At 44.1% G+C, this 13,872-nt stretch overlaps 1 protein-coding gene across 4 annotated transcripts in view; it reads left to right on the top strand.

Moving 5' to 3' along the window:
* The first annotated feature begins 2,258 nt into the window (after window positions 1-2,258).
* The window catches only part of arhgap24 (Rho GTPase activating protein 24), a 72,312-nt gene continuing 60,698 nt past the window's right edge, over window positions 2,259-13,872 (top strand). Inside the window, exons 1-2 of one of the 4 annotated variants that reach the window (XM_037116964.1) lie at window positions 2,259-2,312; window positions 3,437-3,505. In XM_037116964.1, the coding sequence (XP_036972859.1) occupies window positions 2,274-2,312; window positions 3,437-3,505 (108 nt within the window). In that variant the 5' untranslated portion in view covers window positions 2,259-2,273. Of the gene's footprint in view, window positions 2,313-3,436; window positions 3,506-3,978; window positions 4,498-11,600; window positions 11,617-13,191; window positions 13,243-13,872 lie in introns of those variants that run through there. The other 3 variants (XM_037116966.1, XM_037116967.1, XM_037116965.1) reach the window with 3 other exon arrangements.

Here is a 13,872-nt window from a genome sequence, read left to right as displayed (position 1 = left end):
TACAGACACTTTCAATACATTTCCTCTTTTTGCATCTAAGCAGCCCCTTTTGTCCTTCGTCAGTGAGAGAACCTTTTTCTGTGAGATGGGATTTTTTCTGGCTGACAGCACACACCTGATTACACTTGGAGTGAAGAGCAAAACCCCTTTCACATGACTTTTTTTGTTGATATTCACTTTATTCGAACAAAAGAAAATGGAAAATGGAGAGCAAGAAGCCTGTTGAGGTTAGTGTCAGGATGCAACAAAGGAACTGAAGCCATTAGCAGACACTCTCCAACAGAGGTCACTGACCGATAGTACGACTCTGTTCATCTAATCCTGTTTAACAATGGCAGCGCACACTATAAATGGGCCATATATAGAACCTAGAGCCAAATGCGCAGACGAGCCAAGGTGCAAAAGTGGGTATTACATATTAATACAGCAATATAAGAAGCCCCCGTATCATAAAATCAAAGTAAATGAGTGTTCTAGTGTCATCTCAGTCCACTGAGAAAGGCTTTTTTGACTGTCTGCTGCAGGCTTCCAAAGATTTTCATTATCTCTGCAGAAGTCAGCGACGGTCCAAAACCTCTGACTGCGAGGCCATGAGAACAGCAAACCCATTGAGAACATTTTTATTCCCAGAGGCTTCCTCCGTGAGGATTTCATCCATTCTAATCTACTGAGCTATCTCCCACTATCAGATAAGGCCCCACAGAGTATCTCTGGGGAGGAGATGCAGCACAGTTTGTTTACAGATGGCCACGTCTTACGTCACAAGGTCACGGTGTTTCATGTTCAGCATTCCACGTACGGCAAATATAATAAACCATGCTGAAGGATGGCTGCGGACACATGGCTCAGAGCCGACTGCTGTTTTAGTCCCTGCATTTCATTCAGTCTTTATTTAACCTGACAAGGCTTTTCATTACACCTGGAAAACTCAGCTTATGTGTGGAGATGAGATTTAATTGGGAGAAATGTATTTTACCATTTTTCCACTGTTGACCTTGGAACAAAAATATCTATGCGATCGCGATGGTCATCAAAAACGACTATGAATGTAGCAATAGATATAATGCATACATATATTATCTGACCTATGGGTATGTAATGATGTGTTAGACTCCAACCATTTTCAAACTTTCCCTTCATTTGGATCTCGATCAGTGAAAGTTAACGCAACCATTAACTTTCGTTGCAATATCACGCTAAAATAAAACAGATAAACACCCGGCAACAATACTCAAAATTGATTCTATATTGGTTTTTGCTACACAAGGTGAAAACAGTATAATATGAGCACAACTTATGGATCTGAGAACTGAATCCAACGCGCAAGTGCCTTAAACCTGCACTTTTTCCAATGGCCACCAGGGGGCGACTCCACTGGTTTCCCACATGGCATGTTGATTGGATGCATGTGTATGAAAAATGCAATTACTTCTTTATGTTTTCAATTGCTGGATTTAAGTCTTCTTCAATACAACATGATGCTCATTTAGTCAGTTATGGTCCCATTTAGAGTAGGCTGCACTTTAGGTTTGTGGCTAACTTGTGATTGACAAGCCGATACCACGGTTTGTCCTCAGTCGGATCTAAAGAGGATATCCTCCCCAGCTCCAACCTCCTGCCAAATATGGCTGACACTTGCTCAGAAAACACACCACCATCCGCTGTGATGAGGTGTCACAAGTGAACAGTGGTTTGTTTCCTGAAAAAATGATGTGTTTAACAAATGTCACACACTTGACTGCTGCAGCTGCAAATGTGCCATCAGTGCAACGTGTGCTGTAAGAGCCTCATCAGGTCCGGCAGTAGAGAACCAGTTAAGCAGAGAGAATCTGATCACTGGTCAGTGGATTTGAATGAACAGTGACAGTGTGGAGCTCTGGTCAGATTCATGTGCTGCCGCTGCCTCTTTGATCATTCATTTGACAGATGTTAATTGAAGCTCCAGATGTGACAGTGACCTCGCTCTTGCCCCCGGTCTGCCTATACATCAAACAGATCAATAGGTAATGTGTTCGGCCTGAGCCTACACCTCGGCCTCCGACACCTCAATAACCCAGGATCATGTTTGTTTACACCTCACCTCCCTCCAGCGGCAGTCAAACTCCTCCCTTCACCTTACTCCTCTGGAGTCATAAACACACTCTGTTCCAGTCAGATTTGCTCCCGGTCCTGTTGATTTGATTTTGAGGAAGTAATTATTGTTGACACATCAGCCACCTCCCACATAGATTGGAATTTCCCTCCCTCGTTAGTAATGAGGACATTAGCAGTGGATGTGGTGGCGGACACGTGCCAGGGATCCATTAAGACTGGTAAGAAATGTTCTGTAGCTGTTTTCTGCCAACAGTATAAATGGAAGCATGCACGGTGCCATTTCAGTATATTATAGACTGGAAAATAGCACTTTTTTGTTGGTGGTGAGTATTCAGATCCCCAGGACACTTTTTTGCCTTGTTTTTGATATCAAAGTTCTTTCATCATACATACGAATCCCTTAGCCTCTTGACTGACATATCCAAAAATGTGAGTTCTTGTGAACTCCAGCCAGATTTTCAAGCTGTTATAAATTGAATATAATCACTGAAAGATATAATATGCAAGAATTCTGTATTCGGATGTCTATAAATGACTCATGTTGAGTTGTGTACTTTATCCCAGACAGACCCAGAGAAATCCACAAGTTAACTTAAGGTAAAGTTTTGTTTCATTTGGCCGCCCGTCGCTACTTCCAGGAAAAGGGAAGTAGGTGAACAAGACTCTACTGAACATTAATTAAACATTACCTTGTCTGTGAACATGTGCCTTACTTGTGTTTATTTGCCCCGGACAGCCAGATAATTGTATTGCACATTGGCTGTGAAGTGAGCAAATAATGTGTCTGTGCGTAATGACATTATGTTCGAGTTCATGTCCCCTCCAGCTTCAGCCAGCAGTCAGTGTTACAGAATATAAACACCTGACACTGGAGCTCACCTTCACGGATCACTGCTGTGGTCAGGTTGATAAACAGGAGTGAAGGTCAGTCCACTTTTTAAAAAAATAATTGCTGAGCTTTCCACCTGTCGTAAACGACTCTAGAATCAGCAGCGTGAATTCAAATTTCATTCGAAGTGCCTGCGTAACAACCATGTGTTTAAATCTATGAGAGTAACAAGTTTAACAATTTAATTTAGCCTGTTCTCTTGTCATGAGTCACGTCAGGAGATTGAGCAGGTTGCGAGGAGTCATAAGAAGCCACATGATTTGATTATGATCAAGCTCAGGAATGTTAGAATTCCTCCGTTTGTAAGAGAACAGTAATTCACTAAAACCGTGAACGCCTCACATCCATAATTACAGTAGAACTATGGTGTTTACTGCCATTCATCATACACATTAGCACATTTATGTTTGTATATATTACAAAGAATTAAAAGACATATTCCTCGTTCCTCAGGCAGACACATTCTTCACAAGGACCCACTGTGAGACTATGGAATGGGAAGACATCTCAGACCACTCCCCGGTAAACAAGATGCACTTTCCACTGGTGTGTATACAGCTGGCTTCGCACCAGAGTGAGGATGGTGTCACTGAATAAATGTTTGTGGAGCTGCACGCACGCAGTCATTTGTATATGTCATCTTGAAGGCACCCTTAAAAAAAACTGGGGCGTCTCTCTGTGTCTGTGTGCTGAATTACTCACAGATGGTACGTATGGAAATTCAGGGTTTGTATTCCACGTTTACAAGCCTTTGTATAAAAAAAAAAGTTTTGCCCGGTTTGCTCGTGTTGAATCTGAGATACAGGAGAGAGTCTGCTGCACTGCTGGAGCACTGCTCAGTCAGAGCTCTCATCTTGAGACTTCCTACAACATGCTCACTCACTCACTCACTCACACATACATACAAACACACACACACACACACACACACACTCCACCCTCCCTCCTCCTCCTCCCTCTCTGTAACCAACATACTGTACACACACGGTCTCCTCAGACTGAGTGTGAGCGTCTCACCAGCCAGGATGACAGGAGGAGTCAGGACTGCATAGGCTGCAGTGCTGGGAGAGAAGAAAGTGTGTGTTTGTGTGTGAGTGTGTGTGGGAGTGGGAGTGTGTGTATGTGTGTGTGTGTGTGTGTGTGTCTGTGTCTGTCTGTCTGGGCGGACTCCCGCTGTAATGGTGCCCCATGTGTGACTGTGCTGACCGCGACAGCCATCCTGTCCACGGCGGAGACTTTCTCAGCATGCAGATGGTGTGAGCAGTCAGGGGAAAAGTTTCTAACAGCTCGTCTGAGCGTCAGCTAACTCAATCCACTCTGTACACACTGAGGCGGCTCTGGAGGGAGGCAGGCAGCGGCGGCAGCAGCAGCAGCTGAGCTGGACTACAACTTCAGCTCGTCTCAGCCCAGGATTTCCGTTGATTGATTGATTACCTGTCACTGGATTGGATACAACCATTGTGCATCCCCACACGTCAGAGCTGAGGGATACAACAAGGCTGTTTATTTGGAAGGTGAGGTTGAACAGTATACGTTGTGTGTTTGCCACTGAGGTATTGTTATATTTAGGTGATTTTGTGGCTCAGTGTGTCACTGTTCTTGAGCCACATCTCTGCACAGTTTGGAAATAAGACTGTGAAGATGCTGCAGGCACAGGATCCGATTGAGTGTCCAATCCAATCTCAGGGGGGTTCAGTGACCCTTTGAGTTATGTAATTTATATTTTAAGCAGTTATTTCAGGACCGGAACTTTATATAAGATTGCAGCATTAATATAACGTCCTCTGGGCATGGCCATGTATCAAAGTAACTGTGATATTCGGTGGTATTTTGGAGTTCCTGGATCATTATCGATATTCTGCTTGCATTTCACTTACTTGCAACATGAGCAGACAAGGTCAGCGAGTGGCTTAACTGTATTCACTGGACAATGACCAGCTGCATCTGTGCTTTTTGTAAGGCTTTTCAAATACATTTCCAATGTTGCGTATCTTCAAATGGATTTGATCACAATGACATATGTTTCTGCTCTGTAAAAGTAGTGACACAACCCATGTTGAGTCATGGAACTGTCATACTGCGACTGTACAGAAGACGCACAAGAGGAAATACAACTCCAGGTTACATTTATAGACACCTGGATGGGCCTGATGGTAATCTGTCACATCCTGTTAAAATGAGTAAAAGCTGCTTCTCTAAATACCAACCCACTGTAAGTAACCATAGAGATGACTTTTTGGATAGCCAGAGAGCATCAATTCTCTGTCCTTTAGTTATGTAATTGAAATACAGTGCACTGTCACTGTCATATAAGCGTTGGCCTTGCTAATTCTGGTGCAGGACATACAGATGGTGAGAGTGTTGCATATGCCATCCAAAACCCCGACCCCCTGTCTGGCTGCCGGTTAGAAACTAAATCATGTCTGGTAGCTGTGCTGCATGTGCGAGCTCTGTTGCTGTCCGACTGAATGCCAACATACAGAAAAAGGAGGCAGAAAAAAAGGAGAATTTGAAAATATTCACGGAGAGGATGAGAGGGAAGGGATGAGGAGGTTGCATGTTGGGATAAAATGGCAGGGAGGACAAGCAAGACATCTCTGACTACTTGTTTCCCCCACCTGGTGTGTTAATGGGGGAAAAAAAAAAAGAAAAAAGCAAACAAGGCACGAGCCGAGGTAGAAGGGAGGAAGAATATGATGACCCCCGTGTGCCAGGAATGTCTGCAGTGCACAAGCTGTGCTGCTGGAAAGCCCAGGGATCAGGTTCCCCGTGTCAGCTGCCACACTCGACTGTTCAAAGGTCTAAACTGTGATAGCTGTTTATTGAGAGGCGAGAAGGGATGGAGACAGGGACGCCCGAAAACTGCAGCAAAACTGGGGTTGTGATCAAAACAGAAAATATTAAATTCACTGCTTCTCCTGCATGCAGATAAGCTTAACACCTCTCTTATTTCTGCCTTGAATAGCCGATAAGGCAACAGCAACCAGCTGGTTAGCTTAGCTTAGCACAAAGACTGGAATTAGGGAGAAACAGCTAGCTTCCTCTGCGCTGGGGGAAATAAATTTGCCCACCAGGACGTCTAAAGCTCACAAAGTCAATCTCCAGAAGGCTAGTCTGGCACATAAATCCCTCATAAAAACATTTATTTGATGTTTAAACACTTCAGGTCTGTAAATAAAGATGTTAGTGAGCCTGAAAGGTGTTGGCAGGTGGATTCTGTTACCAATGGGCAGAGCCAGGCTAGCCAGTCCTATTTGTGTACTGTTTATGCTAAGCTAACTGGGTGCTCACATCAAATTTCCTATACAGACAAAAATATGAATCAATCTCAATTAACTTTTTGCCAGAAAATAAATGTCTTTGGTTTTATTTACTTGTTTCCATTCTTCTACTAACAGTAGCTTCAAATTTATTATATAGACACGAGAGTGGTTTCAGTTTAAAAGTTTCAGTCTTGTCTACTCCTTTAAAATTGGTTAAATTAACTTGTATCCACAGGTTATGCTATGTAGCCTAAAGCTAACCTGTACACATTAGCTTATGCTACAGATATCAAAGTGATCACATCTCTTTCATCTGAATTTCAGCCAGAAAGTGATTAAAATGTCAATATACCCCTACTCACACTTAAATGTACTTGTTCTCACTATTCTTGCTAACAAGCTGCTAAAGGTAGCTTTGAATTTAGCCTATCATATGATATGATATTCAATCTCTTCATCTGACTTTCCGCCCAAAGGAGAAGGAGTGTAAAAGTGTCAAACTACTCATCTAACATTGGCAAAACACACACACACACACACACACACACACACATAAGCTTCCCATTTAGGTGACAATGTAAATATGGAAGTGATCTCAGTCTGCTCACTGAACTTTGTGCCAGAAACTGAATGAGCTTTAAAATGTCAATCTACTCCTTTAACATTTTGGTTAAATTAACTTGACACAGCTGCTTCACCTGAGGAATCCATAGTAAGTCTGACATTTATGAAGGTTAGAATGCAGAGTCAGCTCTCCCCAAACTACAGGGGGGGAAAATGACTATGATCATGGGTGTGAGTCTCAGCTCACAGCTCACCATAGCATTTTGTTCCTTATTTTTATCTGTAAATCCCCCCCCGTGTTCTCCATTACAAAGGAGACACTATCATTCTTTCGATTACAACAGTGTGTCAAACGTGCTGAGTGAGTCAGTGGCCAGTGAGAAGCCTTCCTCCTTGTTCCTCCGCAGGGCTGCTGCTTGGTTCCCAGACATATTGTGACACATGGCATGGGTGAAAATGGAGCAGGGAGGGGCGGCGATGTTAGCGAGCAGCTAACGAGTGCATCATACTAAAAAGCTCTCCATTGTAGACTATGAAGGGGGCCAACATATGGCGTCTAAATTGGTGTGTAGACAAAATAGACACTGACTCATCGCATTGATTCATAGGAGTAAGCCAGGGAGTTGATTCGACGTTTCAGCAGTGGGAGCAAATAGAAATTTATCTCCAAGAGGCAATTCATCTGTGTTTGTGATACATCCTATGAGCCGCCCTCACCTCCCTTCATCCCTTTCCCGCTTCCATCCGTCCCCCAGAGCTCTCTGTGACTCACGGTTGGGGTTGTGTAGGTAGTGACTGATCGTGGGTCGTGTACCTACCTACCCCCGTAATGAAGAATAGCTTCCCTTCAGTGTTAAATCAAGCCAGACCTGACTTGTGCATGTGCTGGATGGAGTAATGGGTCAGGGTGTGAGTGCTTCCATCTGTGAACCGATGTGAGGGCCCTTCCTCTTTCACATCCTCTCCCAACGGCTAGCGCAGCAAAAGCGCAGCGAGCGACCGTGCCCTCCTCTCACCTCGGTGACTCTTCGGGGGGGAGTCTAACAGAAACAGACCGCTCTCGAGGTAGCAGCTTCGGTAGCGGGAGGGTTATATTTGTCTTTAACACATGTGGGTCACGGAGGCCCTGCTGTGCCGGCTTTAAAGGGGAAGGTTGCCGAGGGATATTTAAAGGGTGGACGGCATTGACTGGCAATGTGAAGTTCGTGTTTCCTCCGTTGCGCGTTTCTTGTCTTTATGGCTATTAGCGGGGGTGCAAAGGTGGCCTCATGCACAGACACACACAGATGCGAGCTGCCTGTCACGCTTTCATCTGAGTGTTCCTTCGGGGAGATGGTCGCTCGTGAAATGAAAACGCATGCAGAGTTTATGTCACTGCCAGGTGGATTGAATCAGCTGTCAAACATGCTGACTGTCAGACAATGTGCAGTTTTCACATCCTGTGTCTTCAATAGTCACTTCTTCACTGGCTTTGCGGCGTACCGGGGGCGAAAGAGACATCACGTGATTGGAGTTGATTTTTCAGAAACAGAAACAGAAATAGTTCATCTGCTGCTCTATAGGCAGACAGACAGACTGAGAGATACATTTAGACATGGCTAGCGAGATAGATAGGAAAAAAAAGAGGTGTTATCTGACTTGATGAGGCTAAATGGTGGCACTGCTCTGACCCTCAATAGTGACTTTTCTGTTTAACACTCCACTGACCTTTGCATTATCCAAGGAAAGTTGGCACGGGCTTTGCTGGCAGGCACCGGGGCCAATGTGGCGTACAGCAGCTGCTGAAAATGCAAAACTGACAGACAAACAGATGGTAATAGCTCTGCTGACCACATGTTATATTACATGAATAAAGAATTCATGCTGCCATTCATCAGTGAACCATTAAGGCTTCAGGGAGGAAACGATTTGCATGATTTGAATACGCAACCAAAATGTGCGATACTACTGTGAGTTGAGTGTGAGTGAGATGCGCTCTACAAGCCTGAAAATAGGCCAGTTTTATATTTCTTTAGATTTTTTTACGCTTATGTTTTGTCTCCTTTTTACAGAAACGGGTCATAATGCTTTAATATTTTGTCAAGTTAAACTTTGCGGGAAATGATTCCCACTTCCACTTTGGAGGCCTCGATCATCGTCTGAGCATTTAAGTAGCAGCTGCTGGTTGGTTAGTTACGTTATCTTTCTGTTAGCTTACTGTAATCTGTAGATGTTAACTAAACACATATAACTCGTACTAGGTGAATAGTTTAACTTTCGCTTTGCTGGGTCAAAAGACTGAAAATGCTTGTTGGGCCTGTGAATCACACAATTCTGTCATGTGCTTTGCAGTAGTAGCCAGTCAAAATAGTTTATATATAAATAACTTAATATTATGAACTGCCTTCATATGTTACTTGTTCACTTCAATACAACAAAAATGCTGTTTCAATATTTACATATCTGTTACATGGACCATTAATGGGTGATGATGCTTGACTGCTTTGGGCCTGGGACATGTGGCATGTAGCTTTAGCATCAGTCTTTTGGCACAGTATATATTTATAGATGTAGCGAATGAGTCCAAAACCCGTAAAAGGATTCAAGTTCACAGCGTTAAAAATGTTTCAGCTGGAGACATAAAATCGGGAAGCAACAATATTTTTAACTATTTTTAACTATCATGGAGCCAAATAAGCTTAATTTGGTAGCTAGCAACAGCTGGCTATGATATCTGTCAGCCGAAGTTGTAATTTCAGCTGGAGAATCGACAGTCTGAAAATAGAGAATTATATGGTTTCAGAGATTATTCGAAATGTCAAGTGGTTTATCGTTGACCATGATAGGGAAGTTTCGCATCAGGTGGGAAAGTGCTAAAACTTAGTGTGCTGTCAAGACTTTGAAAACCGGAGCATCGTGCCACGAGATGTCTGTAAATTCCACATAGCACATACCGTGTCAGCCTGCGTAGCTTTATAGCAGCCGCAGGATGGGGAAAAGAGGCAGCAGATCTAAGTTTGCTGTCCAATTTTCCCTCGACAGAGTCATTGCTCCCTCGCTGCTGTTGTGACCGGCCACTTCCCGTGGTCACAGAAGACTTCCTGCCACTATCTTTACTCGGCAACAACATATTTAGGCAGCAGTCTGTAAAGTCTCAATTAGGGGAGTTGAATGCGTTGCTCATTTTGTAGTCCAAATTGTATGATTCAGGTTCACTTTAGGTTGTATTTTTACCCCCCCCCCCAAAAAAAAAATCTTCCCACGCACAACTTTAATTTCCCAAAGGATGTGCCAGACTGTGAACTGTGGCCTCAAATCTCTTTTTTTTTCCTCCAAACCAGCTCAATTCAAACAAAAGACACATCAAACAGCGAGTTCAGGCTCTCTGTGTGCGGTTAGCGTCAGTGCTTTTCCCATATGAGGAACAAAAACTGTGCAAGCACTGAAAATGAGCGACCTCCTGATGCTAAGAGACGGGTCCTGCATGTACAAGAAGTTCTGCAGTACCACATGTCAGAGAAGTCCTTCCTTGTAAAGACCTCTAGATATCCTTATTTCCGCTGTGTGTGTGTGTGTGTGAGGGGGGGTAATGTTATTCATGATGTAGCCAACATACGGTGCCTCTTTGCACCAATGTGTGAAGGTTTGTATAACTACATTTAAGGCTGCACGCAGGCCGAATCGTCATTCCACAGCACCCTTGCAAAAACCCAGAAAGTGCTTTTAATCATGCACATGTCCGTCGTCACCGGTATCAGTTTACATTAGATGGTTGTGTCCCGGGAAACAATTGAAAGTGATTTAATGCGGTGCCTTCTTGGCCGCTCTTAGAAAAGCTTTCCTCACTAAAGACACGTCCAGTAGCTACATTTCATGATTTTGCCTGACAGATGCATATTTTTAAACTAACAAGGAAAAGTCAGTGATCCTGAGATGGCCCGGCTCAGTATCCATCTGAGTGATGGAGGCAGACAGACAGAGAATACGAACACACCTCAGTGCCAAGAGAGAGACAAAACCTAACAGTGGTTTGAAAAGACCCCTCACAGAAAAGTCAGCTTTCTTTTGGATTTTGGGTTTATTCAGTTTTTATTCGACCGCCGCTGAGCCACAGCTATGTTGCATCCTGCTAAGAAATTATAGTGCAGGCCACGGAAACCTCGGGGGGGGGAGTTGATTCGTGACTATCTCTGTTGTTGTCCTTTCAAGTGCACCAGTGTGTGTGTTTGTGGTATGCGTGCATGTGTGTTGGCTGCCTGCGCTGTACACTGAGCCGCTGTTGTTTATAGGGAAGGTCAGGCCGTCTCTTCCCACCGACTGGTCAAAGTTCTCAGATGCGCTGTGAGAAAATTCCTCAAGACTCAAGACGTCCTGGATGTTACTCGGCGGTCGGGGCGGAGGCACGCGTTAGCAGACGCGAGCAGATGGTAGCGCAGTTCGTTTAATTGCAGCTGCGGAAATTAAATGCTCCATTGTTCTGCACATCCTCGCAGTTCTAGAGAGCAAACTTGTGGAGGAAAACTGGCCCTCGTGTCAATCTCTATGTTGAGCTTTCTGTCAAACACGTAAAGAACTCAAGTACTTCATTTGTGCTGGCGTGATTTGGAAACAAATCACCATTATCACATATATAGTGTGCTTATTTTAGAGGCTGGGGCTCAGAGGACAGAGACACCACCATCGCCACGCACAGGTGTTTTCACAGGGACACTGAACGCACCTCTGGGAGGCTGCTTTTAGAGCGCTGAATGGACAAAACAGTCAGGTAGTGATGTGTTCTTGCAGTTACAAAATGTGCTTGCTGGCACCATCGGGAAGTTCACTCAGGTGGGAAAAAAAAAAAAAAAGAACAGCTACATACAAAACACAGGTTTGAAAACAGGTCAGCTACCTTGCCTGTAGCTCTGGTTGGGTTGTCTCTTCACAAAAAACAGGTAACCTCAACGAATATATATGCTTTGCTAGCCGCTGTAGTTCATTAGCCTGATAAACTGTAACAGTGTTGTAGTTTATTTAAAACATATGTGCCGGCTTTTGTGCAAATCTGTTTGTAAAAGTACTGCTGGCGACCAAACTGTACAGAGAACGTAAAAGTCAGATCAGAGTGGTGAGTCAGGGAGGAAGTGATCAGTTCCCTGTTGGATGCAGCGCGTCTTTCCTGAGCTCTTCTCTGGTTCATTAGATTACCAGAAACCTCATGCTGATAATTGTTGAGATTATCTTGTAAAAAAAATATCACATCATATTGTAACAAGAGTCTAAAGCCATGCTAGCAGCTATGTGAGGCTGTACTCATGCAGTGTAATGCTTTCACGCTGGCACAGCGATCTCAACGTCGTCTTAATGACAGCTTAATACGCTGATGTTAAAGCAGGTGTCACGCACTCCGGCTCCGTACGCAGCTCTCTTTAATTGACGTTTCAGCCCTCAGGCCGTCTTCAAGATCAAGATTCACTGACAGACAGACACTCGTGTTTTATGGGCCCACGCCCTCTTAACACGTGTGAGTGCTCAGATCGTTAACCTCACACACTGGACACACACACACTGACAACAGACAGTCAATCAAGATCCACTGAGACAAAAAAATAATATAAGTAAGAAAAGAAAAAGACTGTGATGCTGCACTTTCCTCCACGATAACCTTTGGGCTATTGCAGAAACATGGCAGCAACATAACTGTGATTATTACATTCAATTTCTTCCAGTAGACCCCCCCTCTACCTCCTACACATTGCACCTTTAATTTGCCGGTCCAACATTTCCTAATTAGCACTTGACATGATGTGCAGCTGAGGCTGACTGGAAGCTCATCAGCTTTGCAGGTATTTGGTCGCGTCACTATGACTTTGAGGTGAGACGGCTCGGACAGTTTAAGAACAACATCTCTCACTGAAAATGTAATATATTATTTTATTCTGTTTATCTGTATTCATTTCTATATTTGGGCTGCAGCACCAACTGAATTTCTCCTTTACTGGGGAACAGTGAATGTCACGGTGAAGCAGAGAAGTTGGACCCAAATGCAGTAGACGGCAGGCAGGAAGAGAGCTGGAGGAAATGTATTCAGGATTAAGGTAACACGAGGGACAGCAAGACGAGGGACACTCGACAGCAGGATCACAGAAACTGAACAGATTACCGAACAAAAGACTGGACCTAAATACAAACTGATTAGCGAGGGGATGAGGTGCAGGGCAGGGCTAATGAGGGAGATGCATTGCAGGTGTGGAGGGAGAGCAGACTGAGGAGGAGCTCAGGAGACAGGGCCAGGATGATTAAACAGATACGAGACAGGTGCGGAGGGAAAATCAGGCTGGTGAGGAGCGCGAGAAAACAGGATGGGAAAACAGAACAGTGGGAAAAGGGCACAAGACATCATAGAACCCTGAAAAACACACACACGATGAAACCAAAATGACAGGACCAAGACAGACAAAAGAGGAGTTAGAGGAAATGTAGGTGGGTTGCCCAAAGTTAATACAATCAATCCTGAGGGGGAGCTGAATGTCTTCACATGGGAATCCCTCCGATACTTTTTGAAACGCGGCGTTCAAAACCACAAATGTTGACCTTGTGACGGCACCAGAGGAAAAGTCAGGGGATCATAGAAGTCATGAGGATTCATCCTCCGAGGACACTGGATCTATGAAATGTAATGGCAGGCCAGTAGACCTGAATCACAGCAGCCATTTCTACATAAGACAGCAGGGTAAACACAGGCGTCACCAATTACTAATTAACATTCTGTTCCATTCAGGTCAAACGGAGTCAAGGTGCAGCTATTGTGCATGTTGGCTCACTACAAAGTCTCCGCTGCACTAAATGGAACGGAACCTTTATTAATTGTCATTAATTAAACCTGTGTTTACCTTTTATCCAATGCAAATATGGCTGCCATGAGTTCAGTGTGGACCACCGCAGTGGGCCGAGCAACATTATAATTCAACACACAAAAAAGTACCGCATGTCATCTCCTGTTATCGCGCCATCGTTTATCTTTGCATTGTGGCTGTTGTTAACATATCATTTCCCCGTGATTTGGATACGTCTGATAGTAAACCACAAACTGGCTTTTAGCAG

Source organism: Acanthopagrus latus, chromosome 12, assembly GCF_904848185.1.
Source record: "Acanthopagrus latus isolate v.2019 chromosome 12, fAcaLat1.1, whole genome shotgun sequence".
Classification (NCBI taxonomy): Eukaryota; Metazoa; Chordata; class Actinopteri; order Spariformes; family Sparidae; genus Acanthopagrus; species Acanthopagrus latus.
This window is presented reverse-complemented; position numbering and strand designations above follow the sequence as displayed.